The sequence below is a fragment of the Caloenas nicobarica genome, chromosome 3 (assembly GCF_036013445.1).
Source record: "Caloenas nicobarica isolate bCalNic1 chromosome 3, bCalNic1.hap1, whole genome shotgun sequence".
Classification (NCBI taxonomy): domain Eukaryota; kingdom Metazoa; phylum Chordata; class Aves; order Columbiformes; family Columbidae; genus Caloenas; species Caloenas nicobarica.
In genome coordinates, this window is record NC_088247.1 from 87,084,511 (window position 1) to 87,110,079 (window position 25,569).

General features: G+C 38.5%; 1 protein-coding gene across 1 annotated transcript in view; it reads left to right on the top strand.

Annotated features, from left to right (window-relative positions):
* Window positions 1–1,904: 1,904 nt before the first annotated feature.
* TTC27 (tetratricopeptide repeat domain 27) overlaps window positions 1,905–25,569 on the top strand; it is a 125,177-nt gene continuing 101,512 nt past the window's right edge. Inside the window, exons 1-5 of the mRNA XM_065631646.1 lie at window positions 1,905–2,116; window positions 4,615–4,792; window positions 10,435–10,564; window positions 18,489–18,629; window positions 22,111–22,213. Coding sequence (XP_065487718.1) covers window positions 2,029–2,116; window positions 4,615–4,792; window positions 10,435–10,564; window positions 18,489–18,629; window positions 22,111–22,213 — 640 coding nt within the window. The 5' untranslated portion in view covers window positions 1,905–2,028. The remainder of the gene's footprint in view (window positions 2,117–4,614; window positions 4,793–10,434; window positions 10,565–18,488; window positions 18,630–22,110; window positions 22,214–25,569) is intronic.

Genomic DNA, 25,569 nt, shown 5'->3' on the forward strand with positions numbered 1-25,569 from the left:
AGAAGGTATGATTATTAGAAATAACAAGCAGCACTATGCTAAAATCTTGAATCCACAGTACATAGTATTGCAAAAGGCTTGCTTCCTGTTGAGTCAACTGGCAGAAGCAATCCTTAAATGCAAACAAAACCTGTTGACTATTCTTTGACAAATATGTGTACATTCTTCAAAACATTTAGAGAAACAAGCTTAAGCAGCAGACCAGTAAGTTTGGCAAATGGCAGCTGATAAACAATCAAAACCATCTTTTACGTCAACAGTATCAGTCCACTGTCAGGAGTGTGCTAATTCCTGCTGGTGGTACTCCTGCCCACCTGCCTGCTAGGGCTTCCAGATGCCTCCAGAACTCAATTGTAGAGGGAAAACAACTCACACATCAGAAGAACTGGCAGAAGTGAGAAAGACAGCAAAATATTCTTCACTTTTCTTAAGTAATTATATTTACCAACTATTTAATCCCAGAAAATTTTACATCACATTACCAGTCTTTCCTGAAAATAAAACCCAGAAATTCTCACAACAGGAATTTTTATTTTAATATTATCAACAGATAATACAAATATATTTTAAAATTCTTAGTTGTATCTTGACAGATGTTCTGAATACCCTGCCAAAAAAAAAAAAAAAAAAAGGTGGTGGTGAAAATGAGTGTTATTCTACATTTTAGTTATGCCTCTTTTAAGAATTCATCCATTTGATTTGGGAAAATCTATACATATTTAATGCATATCTATTCCTTGGAATGTACAGAAATTTGTTACTGTGCAAGTTCCTATTATATTTTTCATACAAAATCACAATTATGTTGCTACACACGAAGAGTAAGAAAGCAAAATTAATTTAATCCTTTACACTACAGTCACCTTCAGAACAGTCATCTTTCCATGTAAAGAGCTTGCCCACTGCTGTGATGGCCTTCTGGTTTCCGACTTGATTACCTTCACGTTTCATTAGCGACTCTGAGAGAACAATTTTATCGCTTCAACTGTTTTGTGTAATTTTGAAGGAGCAGGAAGGCACGGGCCTTTTTTCTCCTCTTTGAACGTACACACACGTGACGCAAGCGAAGAGCTCAGAAATGCTGGCACAGAATTATGACCCTGTAGGTATCCGTACAGGTGCTGAAATAAGTGCAGGCACAGGCCAAAGCCCGGTCCTTACCTCCTCTTCAGTCTAAGCCAATTCAACTGCACATCAGTGTTCCCAACCCCGTTGGGCATGCAGGTACCTGACCGTGCCTATTCGACAGAAACCCTGCCTGGCCACTAACCGCACTGCATGTTTTCTCTTAAGTCTGCAACACTACCATTTCTCTTGCCTGTGCAGCTGAAACACTGGTTTTACACGTTCCGACCTCCCGATCCTGAGCAAACGTCGCCGGAGGGGAAAACAGGCCGGACACAGCGCCCGGGCAGAGGAGCCGAGCTCGTACGGACAGACGGACGGCAGCTCCCTGCAGGCCAGCTGGCGGAGCGTCCCCCGCTGCGAGGCCCTGCCCCGCCCCGGCTCCCCGGGGGCGCTGCCGCCCTCCCCGGGCATCCCGCAGAGGATTCTCCGCACGGAAGCGCACAGGCCATACGCCCTGTACGTCTACGCGGGCCCGTGTCCGCCCACGCCCGCCCCACGACCTGTCGCTTCGGGCTCCGCGGCAGCTCCCGCGGGGGCGGCGAGAGGCGGCGGCTCCACCCGCCCGGCCGCGGGGGGCGCTGCTCGGGGCGGGCCGGGGCGCGGAGCTCCCGCCCCGCGCAGGTGGGGCTCGTGCTGCGGCGCGCGCTCGCTCCCTCCCGCCTGCTCCACCCCCCGCCCCCGCCTCCCGCGCCCTGACAGGCCCCCGCGCGCGGGCGTGCCCTCGGGCTGCTGCCGCGCCTGCGCGCCGCCGCGTCCTCCCGGCGTGCCCGGCGACAGTGTCATGGCGGCTCCCTGCGGCCGGTTCCTGCACATGGGCTGAGGAGACGCCGGCAGCGCCTGTCAGCGCGGGGGTCGCGGGCGGCGGTGGGCAGCGGGACGCGGGACGCGGGCGGCGGGAACATGCTGGCCCTGGAGCGCGCCCTGCTGAGGGGCTTCCTCGGCGCGGCGGAGGCCCTGGAGTGGAAGCAGGGCGAAGTCGCGGCGGCAGGTAAGGGGAGGCGCGCGGCCGTGGTCGTTCGTGGGTGTCCGGAGCCACCAACGTCTCCGCCGGCCCTGGGCCGAGCCGGGCGGCGGCTGGCGGCTCCTCTCCCCCACCCGCCCGCTTCGGAGTCGGTCGTGCTCCTCCATCCCGCCCGTTCTCCTCTTGCCGGGCTCCGGGGGCTCCTGCCGGCGCGGCGGGGCGGGAGAGGCCGGTTGGGGCCGTCGGCCCAGAGGGGGCGAGCGGCGCAGCCGGCGGGGCTGAGGCGAGACCTGCGGCCGGGGCTCCCGTCGGAGTTCCTGGGCCGCTGCCCCCCGGCCCGACTGGGCGTCAGGTGGAGGGGCTGCGGCGGTCGCTGCCCTGCACCCGGTGGCCGGCAGGAGCCCCACCGGCCCTTCGTGTCGGCGCTCGGGAGGCTTTTGGTCACGGTGCTCCCATTCCCCTGTCTCGTGGCCCACGAGTGAAAGAGTACCTGTCTGTTTGCATTGAGCGGTGACAGGAAACTTGGTTTTGTAGCGAAACATTAGGAGAAAAAGTCTGGCATGAACTACCTGTTCTATCCTTATTACATTTAGTGATAGTTGCTTGAAGGAACGATGGAAAGTAGTCTCTTGAGGGGACTTAATTAGGTTGCTACTGACCCAGCTTTCCTGCAGGGGAATGCAGTAGCTTTTAACATGTAACGTTTGTAATGAAAAGGCACTGCCACATTTCAGACAGGCTAGAAATACAGTTGTGGCCAAGGCATGTGCTGTGCTGCTTAAAACATGTAGAGGTTGTAGCATACTGAAAGACTCTTTTACCCAAACACTGAATTTTTGAAAAGAGCTGCACAGTTACTCAGTTCTGTTTCTTTCTGTTACTTCTTATTTAACCTTAATCATTTTACTGTCTGGTTATGTTACAGTGTTCCTGGAACCAGAAAACCTCAGTATTCTTTATTGTTGTCCTTACAGCCAATAGCTTTTCTACAAACTACAACATCTCCTGTCTGAGCAACTATAAACCAATATAAAGAAGTTGTCATTTGGTGAAGTCTCCCCAAAGCATAGATTGGAAAAAGCTTCTTGTTATATTTGTTCTGTGTGAGAGTATGATGTCAGCAGGGCTGCAAAACCATTACTATTCTTTTGTGTTTGCTCTCCCAGGTACAGCTTCGTGTTTTTTAAATCATCTTGCCCAAATGATCTCTTACGTCATTTGGTTGATCATTGTCAATAACAAAAGTAAACTGTGCCCAACAGCCTGGTCCAGAGATATTAGAATGAGTGTATCACCCATTCCTACCAAGTCATCCATTGCTGCTGTTGAAATTGGTTCTGTGCTCAGTCTTCCCATGTGTTTGAGATTTAGAATACTTGTTTTAGCTGGATGAGCCTGGGATTGGTATTTGGTTCATTTCCTTGCACAGCTGCTGCTTTTGTGAATCCGTCCCTGTGCTAGCATGAAGCCGGCTAGCTCAGGTACTAATGCTATTATAGCTGTGGTAACACCGAGTGCACAGGAGTGCAGTCCCCAACTGGATTCACAGATTAAGACACCCAGCATCTGCATCAGCTATAATAGTTTAAAACAAGTTAGTATGTCCACGTTAGTTGTAGCCACAGCTGCAGTGTAGACAAATACAGATTTTGCTCAAGAAGGTTGTAACATGGTGCAGTTGTTCTAACAGCTGCTGGATTGATTGCACTGTAGCATATCTGAAGAAAAAAGGGAAGATACCTTCTGTGAACGAAGTTGTTTTCTGGGTCAAGAACTTAGTGGATTTGAAGCTGCTTAAGAACTAAATGAAGACCAGCACTTCATGACTTGAAAGACTTCACTGGAGAAAATTTCATTGATCCAAATCCACCTAGGTAGTTACTCCTAAGAACCTGACTCCATATGCAGACTTCCCATTAAGATAGTAGACTTACCATAGGAAAATAATTCTTCTATAAAGATAAAATTATATTGCCCATGCTTTCTGAATATTCTAAGCATTTAAAGGAAGAACTGAGTAGTTTCTGCAGTTTTACAATAGAATTTATTCACTGAACTCTTGCATGTATTGGACCATTTTTATTTGTTATGTTTTCCCTAAAAGGGTTCTCTAGTCTGTGAAATGGACTTATCTATAGGATTTCACTGTAACACACTCATGTAAAATGTTTTGGAGGAAGAAAACCCTCTCGTGATAATTGAAGTTATCTTCAATAACTGTAGTATACATATTTGAAAGGCCATCGATGTATCTCTGCTGGAATTTCAGTGCAAGTTTGTGTTTTACATTCATCTGGCAGTTTGTATTTCACTGTAACATTAATAGAAGTTCTGTAAAATTTATTTTGAATAAAGTGATGCCTGCTACTTCTATTATTCAGTTTTAGTGCAGCTGCATTTTTCCTGCAATGTAAATGAAGATTCTTTCGTTTAAAGGGAAGTGGTGTATGTTTTGGTTTGAATAGCTCTTGTAAGACAAAGTCGTTTCATTCAAAGTTGACACTGATTTTTTCTTTTTTTTCCAGAAAGTGGATCATTATTGCAGTTGATTTTTGATGGGAAATATGAGGCAATATTTTCAAATTCAACCATCCAGAATATTTTCAGTGCATCTTCTGTGACAGAGCAGAACATCGACAGTTACTTGGAGAAACAAATTCTAGCATACCTGGACTATTCTGCAGAGGCTGATAATGTGGAAAGGTAGAAATTATTATTAATTATATGGAAGATTAATAGAGGCCATATTTGCTTTTTACAAAAGGCATTTTTAAAAAGTTTATAATATGTGACAGGGTCTCCAAAATTCTGAGAGAAAACCAGAAAACAGATTTCTCAGGTTGTTCCCCCCCACTCCTCTGGGGCATCTAGTCGTTATCATTGTTTCTTTCGCTGGATAGTATTGTGATATGAGGGTTGGTTGAAAACACTAGCTGTATTTACAGTGGTTACCTCTGAAGCTGCTGGCATAAAGAAGCCAACAAATGTAAATTCAGGTGGCCATGTATCATCAAACCATTTGTTAACAGTTTTTTCTCTGAAATGTTGCATTATATTTATGTGACTACTTGAAGTGCTGTGTAACGTTACTGTCCGAGCAACACCTGCATTTCTAAGCCTGATTCATAGTAAGGTGGTTCTACTCTTCCTAGTGTAAAAGGAGTAAGGTATTACTCATGGATGCTATTCATCAGTCAGTTATCTTCTTCAGAAGACTTTCTCTGACACATTCTCCCTAATTGTGCTGTGTATGGTAATTCTTGCTGTTAAGGAGTACGACATTAGTGTCTACAGTTTTCTACATAAATAATGAGCAGACTGAAATCTATCACAGTAGGCATAGTAGAAGCAGAAAACCATATAGATGTATGTGTGTATATATATTTATTTTAAAAAGTGAGGGTGAGAAAAAGGTTTTGCTGAAAGACTAAAAGATAAGATAAAGGTAAAGACAAAGAAAGAGGAAGGTAATGTGTTGCCAACAAATGTGGTTGAGTACAAAGGCATGTGTTTTGGTATGACAGACATAAAAACAAGAGTGTTTGCTAGAATACCAGAGAGAAACAAATAGTTGGCATCTCTAAAATATTGAGCTGAGATTTGTTATTGATGATAGTATGTCAAAAGCTTATCTTCTAGTGTGGTACATAATATGATGTTCTCCTGTTTCCTGAGTTGGAATGTTCAGAGCTTGTTCCTGTGCGTTTTTGTTGCTAGGTGTTTGGGTTTTGTTTATTTGTTTGCTTTTTTGTTTGTTTGTTTTTTCTTCTTTGTTGTGCTGTTGCTGTTAAATATTAGCTGGACTTTAAATGGTGACATAGTCTAGAGAAATTTTTCACTATTGCTAAATTCTGTCATTTTGGAATAGTTTATTCTGAATAATGCGGCAAAGAAAGAAGGATTGGTCAGAGCTTGAAAAAGACCAGTCCTGATTTTAATCATTACTTGAAATATGTGTTGCTGCTTTTATGAAGCATTCAGCTTCTTATAGATAAGCATAATCTATATCACACGCTCAGTAATACTTTATGCATATCCTGTTGTGGTGATGTGTCCTCTTCCCTTGCTCCCCCGTGAGCTTTTATTGGCCTATATGCCATTTACAGGACTCTGCTGCTGCTTCCTACTGCAGACAGCAAAGCAATTTGTTCCTCAGGTGATCATAGTACAGCTCTTTGAAGTTTCTCTTGTTGTCTCTGCAACTCCAGGCAGCATTAGAAGCCTCCTTGCCAGAAGATACGGAGGCAGATCTGCAATATTGAGCCATTTGGAAACAGAGGATTTTCTGCCTGAAATTACAGCCTGGAGGTTAATTCAAAATGAAAGCGTGTAGTCTTCAAAATGAATCAGTGTCTGCCAGAAACATTTTTTGTTTGTAGCAGTCAAGTGAATTTTTCAAGCTCCATTAGTAAAAATATAAGCAGCTTTGAATGATATTAGTGCTGAAGTAAGTTTTGACTTGATAGAAAAATTTCTACTGAAAGATCATTTCCTATTTTAGGTAGACACTGCTTATAGCTCTTAAATCTGTACCATGTTTATTTGTCTCCAATGACTTTCTAGGTTAAAATGTATTACATGGTTATTTTTCCTACCTGCAGGCCCTGTGCCTGCCTTGTGGAAGGAATTAATGCAACTTTTGCACTCTGACCTTCCATTGCCTATGGTGAAAAGAGTTTTGTTTTTTTTGTTGTTTGTTTTAATGGTGGGAATGTAATTTTCATTTTCTGCTGACTGCTTCAAAGGAAGTGCAGTAACCCTCCAAATTCTAGCTCAGAAAATTCAGTAAGACACTGGTTTTCTTGTGGCTTTTAGTAGATGAGCTTGGTTCAAATATATGCTATTTTTCCTGAACTGAAAGTTGTAATTATGGAGATTAAAAAACTGAATGGGACTTGAATTCAATCAGAAACAGAAAGTTGGGTAATGTTAATCTTATTTTTTTAGCACAATATAAACAGGGTACAAAGTATGGTTTTGTAATAGTGTTAAAAGAACTCTTAAGGAGTTCTTTTCTGAAGCTAAAACTGAGCAGCTTGAGGGCAAAACAGCTCAAAATTTGGACTGAGACTGTAATTTCTTTGGACACAGCCTGTAACGTTTTCCACTTTCAAAACCATGGTCCTGCAAGGGAAATATTTAATAGTATTTTAAAATTTGCTGCAACTTTTTCTGTTGTTGTAGCTGCTTCCCTCCTTTCCCTGTGCCAGACATTTTTTCACTATGGCATTTTTAACCTTTATGGCTTAAAAATAAAGTTGCAAAGCATTCCTTACAATAAACTTATTGAATAGGAGAATTTTTTTACTTTTTTTTCCTGCTATTGCTACTTCAATGTTTAACAGCTATCATCTACACAAAATATAGCTTCATAGCTGTATTTTAAATCAACGAATTGTAGAGGATGAAGCAATAGTATATGTGTTAACCATGTAGAGGGGGAATGCTTTTTTAGTTTTTCTTGAGCTCCGTGTGAAGGAGATGCATTCATTGCATGACATACAGTTTGATTCTAAAGACTGGAAGGAAACATTTTCAGAGAGCTTGTTTCAAAAGAGCTTGAAGGTCTCATATTTGATTCCAAAACCTAAAGGAACAAGGAAATGAGCAGAAACACGTGTTTTAATTGACTGTGTATTTCCTACTTTTACCTTATTCAGCATATAAATGAATATCAAACTTTACACAACAAATTCATTCAATAAAGCTTATTATGGCTTCCCAGCTTGAACACTGAATGGTATTTGTGGTATTTCTCTTGGGGTATCTGATGATTGGTCAACTGGTGTGCTATATATATTGAAAAACAGAAATGAAGAAAGTCTTACAGTTTCTGCAGCTTGCTTTGATGCATATGAATTGAAAAAAATAACAGCAGTGTCTAATTTTGCTTTGACTTATATTCTGTAATTTCTGGCTTTATTAAAAAGAAAAGACTCCCCTCTGTCCCCCAACAAAACCTGTAACCTAATCTCATCTTAAGCATAGCTTGGCTATTGAGTATTTTCTCACTCTTAAATTTTGTTTGTAAATTCTAGCATTATATGCAAACCCATTATTTTTTAAAATGCAAATGCTCTAGTCTTTATTTTGAACTTGAGCAAGTTTAGGTATAGCAGTATTACAGTGGAGTGCATATAAGCATCTGATTTTACATCATGGATCACAATCTTATTTGCCTTGGTGTCAACAGTGTCTAAAAAAAAAAAAAAAAAGGCAGCAAAAAGCCCATTCACATAGAGGAAGGAAGAACAAGATGGATGGATACAGAAATATGTCTAAGGAAATATAAGAAATAAATAAAATTCCGTAGTTGGCCACAGTAAGTGGGACACTAGCAGCAGCCCCTCTGTTGCTTTTCAGGCAGCACAGAAGGGCCGTTTCCAGGCAGCCTTTGGGCAGTGAGCATTTGTGGGTCTGCACTGTTAGTGCAAAGGACAGTCAGAGACAGAAGGAAGTTTTTCTTGGAAAAAAAATAGGAGATAGGCATGCGGGGCTATCATTTGCAGAGATTAGAGCTTGGAATTGACTTTCTGATTAAAAAATGAGTGATAAGGACACTGGAACTTGTTCATGGATCTGAAAAAGGGGGAAAAGATAAATTGGTGATGACACATTAGCCTGTGGAAAGGCAGGAATCCCGCCCAAGTAATGGAGTTGGTTATCAGTTGTTTCAGAGGCCTTCTGCATGGATATCACTCTGTCAAGACTTAAAGCGAGATAGATGTCAGTAATGTTAGAATAAATAAGTAAAAAAATTAGTAGAAATAACAGTGTAAATGATAAAAGAACGACAATGAGTCTTCAAAAGACTGAAGTGCGTGTGTCAAATCGCAGTGCAGATGGTTGATGCTGTGTGTAATCTTTCCTTTCATAAGCTTTGAAGTGTAATTTATTACAGGAGAATAATTAGAAAATTTATGTCTGTGTGATTGTTTTGTTGTAATAGTAAGAACTGAGTGTATAGTGATCTAGTGCTTTGTGTTCTTGAGTTATTTGGAAGTTTAATGGTAATCTTAGATGTTCAAATAATATTTGCTGGTAGATAGACAGTTCCTGGCTGAATAATGTCAGCTACTAGCTGTTATCTTGTCTTGTTTGACAAGAACTCTTTATACCAGTCCTTGTTCTCTAACTCTTCCGAAGGCTGTTCTTTCCCCCCGCCCCACCCCCAATCAGACATTCCCCACCCCTGCTTTCCTATTGTTCTACATCTTTTGTCACATTCTTGCCCACTAGTCCTTTGTTTGTGTGTGGCTTTTCTATTTGACTTTGGTTTTTTTAGGGGTTGTATAACACTTTATCCTTTTCTTTCCATTTGGAGGACTCTTGCATCTTTAAGTCCCTGTTTTACGGAAGAAAAAAAAGAAAAATACTTTTTTCAGTTCAGTTATGCTCCTTAACATACCAATTTTTATATGAAAGTGGCACAATTATAATATTAACTTTCTGTAGACAGGAGGTATGTTATATGTGACAAGGCCCTTGTTGGCACATGACTAATTATAACAATAGGGTTCTAAGTCATTAAGGTATTGTAAAACAAAACAAAGGTTCATGTAAATCTCCTAAAAGTCTACACTTGTTAAGTTGACTGAGCGATTGTACCGTGCCTTCTGCAGACCACATAGACTATTTGTTACTGTAGGTGCATAAATAAATAATAATCATAGTGATATTAGATGAGTTTAGTCTTGTAAATGAGGAAAGTTTTACCATACTTGGTTTCAGAAATGAAACAAAGTCTCATAATTCCATCTTTGAATAAAATATTATGATCTAAATTAAAATTAAAAAACATGATTGAGATGCTTTGGCAGCAAATGTTATCTGAACCAATTTGGAGGTGATAGTTTTGCACTTTTTTGATGTTAATTATTTTATTAACAGAGGAAGTGAAAATAAACAGCTGTGTTGCAACAAAAATAAGCATGCGTTCTGGAACATATGCTAATGCAATATCTTTTATCTGAAAATGCTGAGAATTAAATGTAACATAAGAAAATATAACAACTGTGCAATAGGTAAATATGAGATTATCTGCATCCTATGCTAATCTTCCGATCTGTGATAGATACAGCCTAAAATTTTGAAACATTTTACTCAATTCTGCTTCCAAAATGTTTGTCATTAATTAAAACCATTATAAACAAACATATTTCCAAGCCTTTTGGTTCCCCATGTGCATTCTTGACTTCTACATTCATTGTATTTTCCTAACAAGAGTGATATTTTTTTTAATTTTAAGGCTAATGATTTTGAATTAGTACAAAAATTAGTCAGATCTTGTAACCCTAATTATAAATGTAATATGTTGCTAATTGCTTTTCTTATCTATATTGCAGGCAGAGGCTGATGTTTCTACTTGGTGTGGGCAGTTTGCAGCTCTTTGTTCAAAGCAATTGGATTGGGCCTCCTGTTCAGTTAAAGCTTCAGGACTTTTTGCCACCTGCATTTTTACAGAAATTCTGTGAGGTATACTTGGATTTTAATAAGCTGTCCTTTTATTGTCACTGTTTTCCACAAATAACTATAACACACAGGTATGTCAGGGAAGGCATATCTGTGAGGCACGGTGCTACAGTGAATTGCCTTGATCGTTGATCCTACTGGCTGCTATTGCAAGCATCTTCAGCTGTAGAAGTTTTATAAGCAGCGTCCTAAACTCTCTTTCTCTACTTAAGAGGTTTCCTGCTGGAGATGTTGCTTCTGAATGGGGAAGATAAGTCTATTATATGGGAGCATTTACTTGAAAGGCAGTTGCAGCCAAAAGCTTTTTATTTATTTATTCTTAGCTAGGTCAAATAAATATATTTATAAATGGCTTAGAAATTTTCCCTGCTTAGGGTAAGGTGCATATCTTGCAAGTAGCAGAATATCTGGTAGATACTAAGAGAACAGTAGATTTGGATGCTCAGTATCCTGTTAGGCTCACGGATGATGCCAAGTGGATTGTAGTAGTAATAGTACAAATATGCTGACTCAAATAGGGGTTTTGGAAGAGGAGGGAAATGTAGGAGATGAAACTGAGAGCTGTCAATTTTATTTATTTTGGCATCTTTTTATATAATCGACACCATAACTTCTATTTAATGAGATTCATGTGTTGTTCCTCATGGCAGTATCACACGCCATCTCATGACTTTTCTGCACCTGTGGTTCAGCAGAGCTTCCTGAGCATTCGTTTGTCTCTTAGAATTACAGCTATGGTAAAATACTGATTCCTGCAGCGTGTCAGGGAAGAACATATCACTAGTCTGTGCTAATGCTAAATCTACACATGAGTTTGAATTCAGAGTTTCACTGTGAGTGAGGTATGGACCATGCGCAATGTAAATGCCATGAACTGTGGAATGAGGGGAAGTTTGAGTATATGAAACATTTCACATAAAGCCATTGGATCTGTGTTGCATTATTGTGGCATGTTTTTGCAAGAATTCCATAATTCATAAAATCCTGCCCTAGGTTCCTTTGCAAGGTTGTATTTCTAAGCAACTAATTCAGATACAGTGTCTCTTCCCTCTTTTAAAATAGATGTTTATCATTTTGCTGTTTTAGAGCTGATGTTGTGTGTGTAGAGGCTTATTTTTTGTTTGTTTTGTTGTTTGTTTGGTTGGGTTTTTTTTGGATACTAGAAATTCAAGTCTTGCCTTCTGATGACTAAGTAAGTAACAGTGGAAGCCAAGTGTACTGAACCTTCTATTGTGTGAAGTGAGTTAGCAGAATTTTTAAAGTATGCTATTTCTGAGGGGAAAAATAGTTCAGTTTGCCTTTCTATATAATAAAAAAAAGAAATACAAATTTGTTTATTCCATTCTCCTTATAATTTGTTTGTCTCTAAGATTATACTATTAAAATATTCTTATAATTTGTGGGTTCCTTTTACTGAAGAAGTCTAATAATCTATGTTAGTGTAGATGTGCAGGCTGCAGTCTACCACAGAGGCTGGAGCCCAAGGTGATAGTCATAGAATTGCTGTCGTTGACAGAGTTCACAGACCTGTAAAACACAATGTTCATAGTTTCTATTAACCATCCTGTTTATTGTCTGTCTTAATGGACAGATGAGATACTAATTGCCTCTAGAATAAGGGAATACATGTCTCCTGTTCAGCTTCTGTTATGCTTTTGCTGTGGCTCTGAATGTAATGCATTGAAAGATATTTGCTTACACAGAGTGGTTTTCCAAAAACCAAATTGGTAACATATTATAAAGGAAAACAGACTTGAGCATACTCGATTTCTAATGAGTACTGCATCAGACTTTACTATTGCTGTAAGGTTTAGCTATTCAGACATTCAGGCAGAAGTTTACCTTTATTTATATTACTGTTATCTATATTATCTTCATCTGAATTATTAGTGTTTTTTTCCCCCAAAAGCACTGAACATTTATGAGCTGAAATATAATATACAGTTTTCTTCTTTATTAAACATCTTAATTCAAAAGCTTTTGTATGTTTTGAGTTATCTTTATGTACTTTTCTTTCTAAGGATTCTTAGTGTATAAATACTGTGTAAAAAGGAACATCTCAATAAACTGACTTCTTTGTGCTTCCATTAATCCAGCTTTCCTCTCTTGCACACACAGATATTCAGAAAAATGGGTTAAAATCTAGCTCTTTCTCCATCTGTTGTAATCTTCCATATTCTGTCATCAAGACTGATACAATCCCTTTTTAAATAGACCTTCAATTTTTCAGGTTTTCAGACTAAAATGATTTTTTCCCATGTCAAGGTTAAAAAATTATGCCTTCATATTTCTTTTAGCCTGCTCTAAGTAATATCACTAATTTTCAGCCTTACAATGTCTCATTTATTTAAGGAGTATTTTCAAAACTGTTATTCTTATTTTCAGAACACTTTATTGGATTAGTCTTAACTTTATGTTTTTAGGCTATGTAACTGCTGCAGTTTCTATGCTTTGAAAGTTTCATGTCTGGGTTAGTGGTGTAGTTTCATTTTTGCTCCCAGATAACTTCATTAATTTCTTATGAGTGCATTAAGACTGCATGAGACTATAATTAATTTCAGTGAGGAGCAAATAAAATAGCCTCTTTGAGAGGAGTTGCTGATAGGGGCCTCTTGGACTTCTTCCATGAACAATATTCATATGTACATTATTTCCTATCCCCTAAATTGATTCCAGCCTTCTCTGTAAATTGCAATTACATTTGTGTACTCTATTACAATTTCTTTTTATGTCCTGCAGAAGTGGCTTGTGCTTTAGTTCCGTAATTTCTAAACAGAAAATCAGCTAGCATTTTAGTTATTCGGTGTCTTTCACTCTTCTAAAGTAATTTTGAGACTTTACCACACCATTTAATAGTCTGACTGATACTACCTTGAGTTTTTTAGTAAGTGAATCATGTTAAAGGAAAATTTGAAAGGTACTGGATTTCAATTAAAATGGTTTAGCAGTTTTGGCTTTGAACGTACTGTGATTAGACTAAAACATTTTTAATGAACTAAGTCCTTATAATAACTGGGATATAGCAGTAGCCTCCTGGTGTCTTAGAGAACTGTCACTGTCTCCTTGCATGTAAGGGAGTAAAAGGGACAGAACTGTTGAAATTTGAGCATATTTATTTTGCCTTAAGTTTTGGAGTTTCTGCATATTAGCTCGTACAATTGAGTTTAGTATTTTCAGTAGAGGAACTGGACAAAACTGTGTGGAAGGACTAATTGAGACCATCAGTGACAATAAGAATGTTGTTAGGACAAGCTGCTTTAATTGTTTGTGGTCCGATTTCATATCCACAAGTAGGATATGTTAGATAACAGTGAGAAGCTCCATCTGGGAGAATATCCCAATGTGTTAATTGATAATACATGTAAATAACTGGTAAGAATCCTCCAAATACATATATCAACAGCTCCTGCTGGCCTTTTTGTAACTTCCAGGTTGATTCCAAATAATGAGCTTTGGAAATAATTTGAATAATTATTTTTCCATATACTTGTATTGCTGCTGCTTTTATGCATTATTTGATCCTTTTGCTGGAAGAGACTGCAATATTACCACACTTTTATTGATATTTATAGCCACATTAATAATTCATATTAAAAGCACCAATGTACTATGCAGTGCTACTGTCTCAAATGTAGTATGATTCCTTAGCCTTGTTAATTCAATCTGTTAAGAATTCCTTTTTCCAGACCCAGATGCTTGACTGCCATTAGCATAAACTATCCAGAAAGAAGGAGGAGGTGAACTTTAGGCTGAGGGATGAGTTGGTTGAATACCGGTGACCAGCAAGATATAGGCTTTGAAGATTTTGCAAATTTCTCCCTCTTGTGGGGAATGCAAGAATGGATGATAAAGGCTAAATGTGGAGGCAGTCTTGTAAGCAGAGGTAATCTGCTAAAGTAGCTGACAGTCTTGCCCTACATTCCCTTGCTATGAACATAGAAAAGAAAGGAGATTCTTAATGCAGCCACTTGGCAAATACTTCCTTAAAAATGGAGCAAAATTACTCTCATGTGGAATATGAACATGAGCATTCATAATTAACTATTTCTACATGTAGCACTCTCAGGGAAGACTTGCTTATGCTAGCTCACCTTTATTCTCTTTAGTGTGCAGCTCAGCTCTGCATGGGTTACCTGTTGCTGGTTTGGATTGTGAAACTGGAGGCAGCTTCCACTGTAATCTCATCTCCTTTGCAGAAAGTTGAAGAGAGAAGCTGTTACAAACAAAACCAATTTTTCCATCCCCTAAAGTCTAAAGGATGAATTCTGTTCATGTTCAAAGGACCAAATCTTTGGCTGGTAACATCCTCCCTTATTCTGGAAGATGTATCACCTTAGCTTTGCCAAATGACAAATTGTTGTGTACTAGTCAGTCTTTGTGTAAAATCTGAGAAGCCCAGCTATTAGTAGCCACATACAGACATGTTCCTTATTTGATAGCTTTTCTTGTTCACTCCGCTTCCATTTTTTTATCAAGTCTTCCCAAGCCTTTGGTCTGGCTTTTTCTACCTCTGTGTATGTCTGCACTTCCCTTTTTAAGATTTAGGGGAAGGATCCCCAAGACTGAGAAGGAGCCAATGAAACGTTAGGAAGGCCAGTTCACAGCAGTCCCTGACACAAAAGTAAAAGCATACCGAATGTTCAGTTTGCCTCTAGTCATTACCAAGAAAAGAACATGGAGCCCCTAAACTCAAATTTTAATACTCTGTATTCTCAGAGCTATTCAACATGAATGGCAGAAGTTTTTTTTCTGGTTATTGTCATCGTTACTCAAGTGGTAACTGTTGTGCTGGGAAATATTTTTGAAATACTGTGAAAACTGATAGAGCCAAGAGTACTGTCCAGCTTGCAATTGATTTAGGGGTTTAGTAGCACTTAACAGTAGCCATTAAATTACTGTTTGGAAGTTGAATACATAACCAGCTGTGTTTCAGAGATTAAAAAATATGTATTTAGAGTGAACTGAGCTTAATTTGTCTGTATTTAGTCCAGAGGTGGTCAAGTGGAACCACCTTCAGGTCCAATAGAAACTGGATGGTTGCCTCAGAGATTTCTCAGCATGTGTTCATAAACTAGTTATCTAGTATATGTTTCTGTGCTTTAAGAAAATTATTTCTGAATAAAATAATTACACATTTTGGTGGCAAGTCTGGTGAAGAATGGAAAGACTGAACAATCTAACCCAGGTTTACTAGGCCAGGAACGCTGTGTTAGCAAGTTTTGGGTTGTGGCCATTTTGAGATATGTGGAATTTTTGAGCTATATGAGTAGGTTTGACACTTCGAATATTTAAGTGTTTAAACACAAGAAGACAAGCTCAAAATTTCTTTTAATCAATGTTTTATGGATTTTTGTGGACTTGATTCCCAACTTTTCAGCCCTTGAAGCTGTAAAAGCTTAAATGTCTAAGCTGTTCTCTTACCTTAAAGACTACCTTAGGGTAGTAAATTCTGTTGTTATGATTCTGCTCTGATAATGTGGTCTTAGAGCAAGAGCTAGAAGAATGAATATTGAGTTTAGGCTTTCTCAGCTAAAAGAAAATGATGTCTGCTTTCCTGTATGAGATTCGCTTCATGGAAAAGAACATGGATTTGTTAACATAAAAGATAGCAGTTCTTTTTCTCTGAGATTTGGTTGTCAAGGCTGTGACATGTCATTATCCCTCCCTTCTTTCCTCACTCCCCACCCCCACCCCCGCCTCATTATATCCACCTTGAATCCTGTGTTCGGTTTTGGGCCCCTCACTATGGGAAAGACATTGAGGTGCTGGAGGGAGTTCAGAGAAGGGCAAGGAAGCTGGTGAGGGGCCTGGAGCACCAGTCTGATGAGAAACGGCTGAGGGAGCTCGGGCTGTTTAGCCTGGAGAAAAGGAGGCTGAGGGGAGACCTGATCGCTGTCTACAACTACCTGAAAGGAGGTTGTAGCATGGAGGGGGTTGGTCTCTTCTCCCAAGTAGCAAGTGATAGGACAAGAGGAAATGACCTCAAGTTGCAGCAGGGGAGGTTTAGATTGGATATTGGGAAAACATTTCTTCACAGAAAGCGTTGTCAGGCGTCGGAACAGGCTGCCCAGGGAAGTGGTGAAGTCGCCATCCCTGGAGGTGTTTAAAAGCTGTTTACATGAGGTTCTTAGGGACATAGTTTAGTGCTAGAGTTAGGTTGTAGTTGTACTCAGTGATATTGAGAGTCTTTTCCAACCGAAATGATTCTATGATTCTGTTCCTTGTAATGTTACATTAGCTGGACTCAGCTCTCCAGTGAAAGGACTTGAAATGTGAATTTGAGATTAAATGTTTGCTACAGTGCTTAAACAAGTGTCGATTACTATAGCAGAGCAAGGCTTTTCTAGAAAATGGTTCTATAACAAAGCTTATAGCTTCTTTGCTTTCCCACTGAGTGTTTTAAGTGTGGTCCACTTCGATTATAGAAACAAAAAAGGAGCAGATGAGAAAAAAAAAATTACGTTAAACTGAAAGTTATATTAAGTGTCCTATTATATGTGTTTGTATTTTTAAAATGAATCTTAGAAATACTGAATGATGACTTTCCTTCCCAGAATCACAGTAGAGATGTTGGTAAGGCTGTTCCTTTCTGAATCACTAGAGGGAGGGATCTGATGTACTTCCACTTGACAGTTTCTTTCCTTTATTCTCAAGTGGTTTGTCAGACTGTTGTAAACTTTGTTTTCCACGGTGGGATCGAAATGACTGCAGTGATGTCATGCAAGAATTCCACTTTGAGTAAATAATTTAAAGTCCCAAGTCATTGTCTAAAAGTATCTTCAATGTTAATTCAAGGTAAATAACTACCAAACCTAAACAAATTTGAAAAAAAGCCTGAAGATTACTCTGTCATTAAAAAGTGAACTAGGGGAATAATGTGGCTTAAGAACTTTTGTCTTCGATGTAACCTGTTGGTAAAGGTATTGAAAAGAGTTTCAAATAACTGAGGAATTACATTATTCGTGTAGTTTAAAAAGCAGGAATGTGATTCAAATAGCTTTTATCCTGGTTGTGTAGACTGAATAAGAATCTTTCTCAGACAAGTGACTTCAATGCAAGCTGTCATTTAACCTTCCCTTCTTCTCTTTCCCTTCCACTCCCTTTTCTTGCCCCTTTCATAGCAACTGAAAACGAAAGCCTTACTTTTGTTAGTTTGCAAAGGAAACCTGCCATATGAGAAGCAGGAATAAACTGATGGACTGGCATCTGCCTGAGTCTGAAGATAAACTGCTCAAATGCTTTCATTGCATTAAAAGAGAGAGTAGAATAGGTGACTGTCAGATGACAGTCACCACTGAGAGACAGATCCCTGGAGAGCTACCTCAAGCCCATTAAGTAAAAGAATTCCTGTAGGGAACATCATACAAGAAAGCATCCGAAGCAGAGAGAGGTTTTTATTTATTTGACAAAGGGGAGAATGGCTCTAATATTGCTGCCCTGATGCCACTCCAACAGGAAGCTCCCTCTGGGGAAAGGAAGATAACATATATTGACATAACTGGAGGAATATCTAGTGTATTCGAGTGCTGTAGGATTAATTTAATTAACAAATTATTTCTGTGATGACAAATTGAATGGCATGGATTTACCAAAAGCCTTTCTCCTTAGGTCATAGGAAGGATTGTATTACTGGAATGTGTTTGGGGATAGTGTTGACTTGACATGTGTGTTTCAAGTGGGAGGAAATTAGAGTTTTTCAGATCATGTTGATATGCTGTATCAGAACAGCAAGGAATAGGGCAGAATTCACCATGGCTTGGTAAAAGGTTGAGGCTCATGGAGACAGTAATTGTTTTGTTTGTTTGTTTAATGTTTTGAGCAGACATTTTCCTTAAATACATTAATAGTTCTTCCTAATTCTATATTACGTGATTTGTTTGTAAACTCACTTATGTTTCCTTGTCATTTTTTTTCATTCTTCTTTCAGCCAAAAATGTTGCATGCAGCTATTTTGAAGGTGCTGGTTCTGGATGGTGAATCAGTCTATACCTTGACTTCTCATCCTATTTTGCTGCTTATAGCCAGGATAATCCTTGTGAATTCAAGACACAAACTTGCATCTCTTCAGGTAAGAAATATGTGGCTAATAATTATGAGTGCCAGCTACTCACTAATCTCTCATTTTTCATATCCTATTGAATCAGTATAACTTCCATTTCTTTTTTTCTGTAGCTCTGAGGTTTTTCCCTCTAAGAAACAGTTCAGACAAAGTGATGATTTCCCACTGTCTTCCCAAAAAGAGAAGAAGGATGCCTTCCCTACCTGGAAGAATTAGAAAATTTAATAGGAAGCAGCTTTTTTAAAAGATACATACTTCGTGACATTATTTGAAGGGGGGTGGGGGAGATTGCCCTATAACACAGCATACCTATTCTGTGTACTTTTTAATGAGCTTTGGGATACTGTTAACCGTTACTGTATGAATTCTAAGCTATGAGTTCTACATGCCAAGGAAGTCCCCTCTTTTGTTTTTCATTGTCCTCTACCTCTGCTGCAGGCATGCATGTGGAGGTTACCTTAATTCTATGTTGTGCTTGTACATTAAAAACAAGAAGATATGATGAACCTCTTCTCAAGAAGGTTTTTGTCTCTACCTCCTCTGTAGTTTAGCAGCAGGCTGGTTGGTAGCAGGCTTTTCTGGAACTGGAGGACTTCTAACAGCAGCAACTTCTCTTTATTGCATTCCAGTTGAACAGATTTTGGCTGGAGATCAAAATGCCACATGGTCCCTCTTTATGCTTGGCTGACAACATCCATTCCCAGCTGGGTCTTTGTATGAGTGATGAATTAAACTGTGTGGGAGATGTTGGCTGTACTGCATTTCTGGAAGCCAAGCTCTTCCATCGTTTTCCCTGTTATTCACAGATGAGTGCTGTTGAATTTCAGCATTTGGGTCAGTCAGGGAGGCAGAAAATGTACCTGGTATAGAGAATTCCCTTGCTGCCTCCCCTTAGACTGACATAAGGAGGGGCTCTCTTGTACCCCATGAAGGTTCGATTACTTGTCACCACATCAAGCTTGGATAGTAGTTCAAAGGCAGCAACTGATTAAAAACTACTTTCACCAACAGGTCAGTGCAGCAGTTGAAGCTTGCTATTCTTTCTCGTTTCAGTTTGATTCAAAGGAAGTCTCTTAGTATCTTTGGTTAGATTAGTGCAAACAAATTTAAAACAGGGTAAAATACTCTGAAATAGATTATGTAAAGCATTAATAAAGCCCTATTTTATTAAAAAATGCTATTGTGCATGGAAGGTGAAATGCTTAAAAGTAATCCAAAAATTCTTAACTTGGCTCCCAAATAACTAGTGTTGCTGACACAATGTACAGAGCTCAGCTGGCTTATCTGAAACTTTATAAATATGTTCTCTCTGATCGTAACATTTCTGAGTGGCAGGTGTCAGGCCTCAGGAAATTGTATCATTAAACTGGATGCTCGGTTCTGTGGGAAAGTGAATACTTCATTATATCAAGCTAAGCTGAAGTAATTTGAAACTTCATATTTAAATTGCCTTTAGATTTCCAAATAAGTGATGAAATATTGGTACTTGACATTTTTCATGAAATCTGTTGTTTATGTGCTTGTACTCCATCCAGCTTGATATCAAAAGGCATTTCACTGCTTTTTGAAATAGACACTTATTTTTTTTGATGGTTCCTTTCTAGGGACATTACAGTCAACTGCATGTGATTGGATTAGATGTTTTTACTTGAATACTGCACAGCCCTTAGGTTGGTCTGATGTAAGCATACTGTATAAAAAGTTTAGGTGCCTCTCAGAAGCACACAAACATCTGTTTCATAGAAAATGATTGGTGTGCTAACGGTAGCAGAATAACTAGTAATCATTAGAGCCTGTGAAGAGTTATGTCCTATGTTCACAGGTGATAATCTTGAGTATAATTTTGATAATACATTAATATATTGTCAACTATCTTTTCCATGCATTTCCACCTGGTACAGCTAGAAGAGGGATAAGATATGCCGGGGAACTTATGTTTTGTGTACATGGCTTTCTAAAATCAGGTGTTTCCTCAGCTGTGATTCAGCTCTGCCATAGAACAATTACTTAGTTCAGTAAGGTATTTGCCCTTCTGAAATTCCACATACAAACATTAATACTTTCAATTATGATTGTAAGGTGTTCTCATGAGCGGTTCTGGTGGTCTTCCACCTCAGCCTCCTTTCTACCCCCACCTGAAGAAATAAAAAAAGCTTAAACAGAACAGGCAAAAATGCATAGAAGGGCAACACTGGATGATCAGAAATGTAATGAATGGCCTCCATACAAAAAGTTACTAAATAGTCTAGGATTCTTCAGGCTGGAAAGGTTACTGAAGTGTCAGATCGTTGCTCTCTGTTAAAATCATGAATGTGACACAAAAGCAGCTAAGTAGGAAACAGCCTTACAGCCTTTTTTTTTTTGGTCTTTCTGTTACAAGAATTAGGAGGATATGAAATCAAAGTAGCAAGTGGCTGCTTCAAAATAAGCACACGAAAGTATTTCTTTTGCCTTCTGTTCACAGAGTTTCTTAACAGATTTTGGTCCTAAATATTTGCAGGGTTCAAAGAGCAGTGTGCTGGTTTGACTGAAAATGAGTTCATTTTCTTCATGCAATTAGAACCTTTTCATAGCTACTACAGTCATTATTTGGACTTAGTTTGAGAACAAGAGATAACACCTCAGGACATAGGTAATGTTTTTAATTGCTCTGGTCTGGGAGCCAAGGACATTCTGAGCTCTCTGCCCACAGGAGTGAGGCAGCTACAAGGGGGGCATAGATGGGACAGAGCTTGACTGACATCCAGACTGGTCAATGAGAGTATTCCATCCCATCAGTGCCATGCTTCATATTTAAGGAGAGTCTGGATCTTCCGGTCTCTCTCTCACGTTCTCAGCTCTTTGCTCTCAAAGACCTGTTCAAGGGAGTTCTGTTTGTGACTTTCTTTAGATCGGCCTTTGCCATCCTGCTGTTTTGCAGAGGCCTCTGGGCCTTTCTGCCTTTTTCCTCTTTTTCTCTCTCTCTGGCTTCAGTGTTGGGATCAGGTGCTGCTTCCTGGGACTGGCTGCTCAGTGTGGGTGGAGTTTGTGAGGAATTGCATTGAGTATATTTTATTTTATATTCTGTTTCTATTATATATAGAGATTTACTAGCTCTGTATTAGTATTTATTTTGTTAAACTGTGTTTATCTTAACCAGAGTTTCTCCCTTCACTTTTGATTCTGTCCCCCGTTTGGGGGGTGGGAGAGGAGTGAGTGAGTGACTGTTGTGATTGTATTGCTAGCTCGGGTTAAACCATGACAGGCAGCTAGAAAAATTAACAAAGGAAAAGCCTGTCTAACTCTTAGAGCACTGCAGAGCTGCTTGAATACGTTCATCTTTATGCTAGGTTAGTGCTTACTTTTTACATAAAAGAACTATTTTGATTTGGTTTCTATTTTTTAGAAATTAGAATCAAATAGATTACAAAATCTATATTTTAAAGCCACTTATTTTCTTTTTTTTGAAAGGAATCTATATTGTTGTTAACTTATTTGTATTTTCTTTCAGACATTGTCTTGGTGGACTCTCAGGTATGTGAATATTCACCAGCAGTTGTTAGAGGAGAGATCACCTGAGCTATTTACTCTTGCCCAGAACTGTATAAAACAAGGTATGTTTCTAGTTACTCTGTTTATTGGCCTACAGCATCAGTTGTGACAGATCGTGGGTGAGTGGAATTTGTAGGCACAACTCTCACAACATGATGCTTATCAGGTGATTATGTAATTACAGGGAGAAGAGAGGGAGCAGAATTCACTTAAATCGACATGGACTTGTATGGCCCATGCTATATTCCAGACTATAAGATGAAAATGGAAATGTGATTGTAGACAAAGGTCTTATTCCCCCACACTTAGCACTGTTAACTTATCACAAGCTCACTTGAAGCCATTCTGTACAGTCTGCATTCCTTATTTGAGTTTATTTTGGTTTGAAAAGGGCATGTCCTTGTTCTTCTGTATCTTCATGGGGGAGAGAATCTTTTTTCCTGTTTTTTCTATCCCCACCTAAGTTTTGAGTTTTGTTACCTCTATGCATTATATGCTTATATGCTTTACTGAAAATAAAAATTTCCTTAAAATTTGACTTCCAAGATATGTTGTAAAAGCTAATCTTGCGCTTCTCATAGCTGTTTAAAAAATGGAGTTGGCATGGAGGTGGTTAACTGTTCTGGAGATGGTTATTTTGCATAGTTTGATTAGAGGTCAGCTTTTTCAGACAAAACTGTTGTTGCTTAGTTTTAATGTGGTAAGCCTTGAATATTTGTTCTATGTTGTACAGTACTTGTAGGATATATATTTTCTAAATATTTACCTAAAAAAAAAAAGAATTCCATATTATGAAACAAGTGGTGCTGATATGCTTCATTCAGATAAGTAAGGTTAAGGAGGTGTGTTTGTACCTTCATATTCCACAAAATAAATACTTAATAACCCTTTTAAATAGTCTTTCACTAGGGCATGAAAAACCCGCTTAATTTTTTTGTATCAAATGGACAAGAAAACTTTTTTCTTGCTAGAGAAAAAGACCTTCAAATTGAGGAGAAATTATCTTTTCTTTTTAAAATCCGGTGTTCTCAAGTGTAAGGTCAGCATCATCACCTGAACAGAAGACAACTGCGGCAGCTCCCTGCTGTTCTGAAATGGCTGTTGTGCAAAACCAACAGGGCTCTATGCAATTTCCCATCCGTTTGGCCCTGTGACAAAAACGGTATGGGATGCCCGAGGGCTGTCGTAAATTTGGGCCATCAGTGCTTCTGTGCAGCTATGTCAATACTAGTAATGATGTGAAGCTTTCCACAAGGGTCCTTCGAGTCTCAAATGCTTAAATTTATCAAGTTTTGGGATTAGCACTATGAATTATATTTAGATAGGGAGTGGTAAGACCGCTTCTCAGTGTATCACTGTAGCAGTGTATCATTGTAGCAGTTTATATGGTTTTAGCACAAGTAATTTCATATTCAGAACATTGAAACTTTTTAGCTATGGAAAATCAAGAAGTAATGTATGATTATAGACTATAACCTGTTTTTTTTTTTCTTTGAATCAAAATAATTCTATTGGAAAGCTGCATTTTTGTACCTTTTTCCACATGCATACCTGCACATTTAGTGTCATGTAGGCTTTGTTGCACTGACAGCAGGACTTCAGGATTTAGTGGTTCAAACTATGCTAAATAGTCAATGCAAATCTATGTTTGCGTTTGTATAAAACCCTCAGTGCATTTTTGAGTGCTGTTCATAGTACCTCGTAGAAAACCCCATTTTATTTACTCCTCATGTAAATAGGATTTTTGTCCTTTGGGAAACCATCAAAGTGGCATTGTATGTGTATAGAACGTGAAAAGCAGGTAAAAGATGGCAGATGTCTCAAATCATTAACTGATTTTTTTATCCACTCTTTTTACAAAAAACCAAAACTTTTGTAAGAAAGGCAGATGGTTTATGGTCCTGTGGGCATTATTCTCTTTTTTTTAAAAAGAGAATGCGTTTAATGATAAATATGGACAAAAGCATTAAAACCTCAGTTTCTTAATGAGTATACAATACTTTAAATGTGAGGTTAACATTCAGCTAACTTTCTCAGTTTTGAAGTGATGTATTTGAAAGCGACTTTTTGTTAAAAGCAGGGATTAAATTGCACAGACTTTGTTTTCTAACTAGTTGCAGTCACTTGAGGATGTTTTGTTGTTTTGTGGTTTGGGTTTTTTGTTGTTGTTTTTATTTGTTTTTCTAAAGGATTGAATTGTAATGTGCTGCATTCTCTATCCTACTTTAGTTGAAAACCATTAGAGTAATATTTTAAAATTGCTAATTTGCTTTCATGAAACAATCTCTAAATTCAGACTTTGAAAATATTTGAATTACTAGGTAGGATTTATAAATGCAAGTTTTTACTGAATCAAAAAGCTGTGTGAGAATATGTTCAGACTTAGCAGCTTTCTGTATTAATTGAAAGGTTTTGAAGATTAGGAAGTACTGGGGGAAAAAAAAAAAAACAAACAAACCAAAAAAACCAAACCAAAAAGAACAAACAGGAAAACCTCAACAAAACCAAACAAACCCACAAAACAAAACAAAAACAACAAAAAAACCACCAAAGCCTAGAAGGTTTAAACAATATAATCTCTTCAGACTAGAGTTAACTGCTGATCTGTAAATTCAAGAGTCAGAGAAAAATGTTTTAAAAAATCCTTGATAATACTAGTTTTTCATATAGTAAGACTTTTTACTACTAATAAAGCACGTTTAAAAAATTAAGCACCCATTAAGTAACACAGTATCTGTGCTAATATTGGGTACCAGTCTTAGGTAATGGAAAGCCGTGAGCTTTTAAAGAAGTCTACTACATAAATATTTTCTGTCAAAATGAAGAAATAAAGCCCAAAACAAACCATTTCATTTAAGAATAAAGCACATGAATTTTTTTCAGCTTAATAGTCTGTATTTTACAATGCAAGAATATTCATTTGTTTTGATAGACTTTAAATCTCTAAGAAATACAAATGCTTCTATGCTGGATGAAAAAATATCAAGTCTTCTCTCCTAAAGATTTCAGGTATTTTCTCCTGTTCAGATGGAGAATATGATCTTTATCACTCAGCAAATCAATATTATGAACAAACAAACAAAAAACCACACACAAACAAAAACCAACCAACCAAAAAACCCCTACAGCATCCTAAGTCCCCATTCCATACTGAATCTGCTGGTAAAACTTTCTCATTTGAAGCCTGCTACTTAGGGAGGGGTGTTACCTCAATATTCTGTATTTTGAGTTCGTGTGTTCTTTAGCAGATCCAAGACAGTTATTTATTTCCTGCAGAAGTAATATATGGCAAATCAACTTTGCTTTAAAAATATAAGTGATGATTACATTTTTGTTCTAGTAGTAATCCTGAGATATAAAACTTGAAAAATGCTTCAAATAGGTCATGTCTCTTACACACTGTGGATTTTTTAAATGT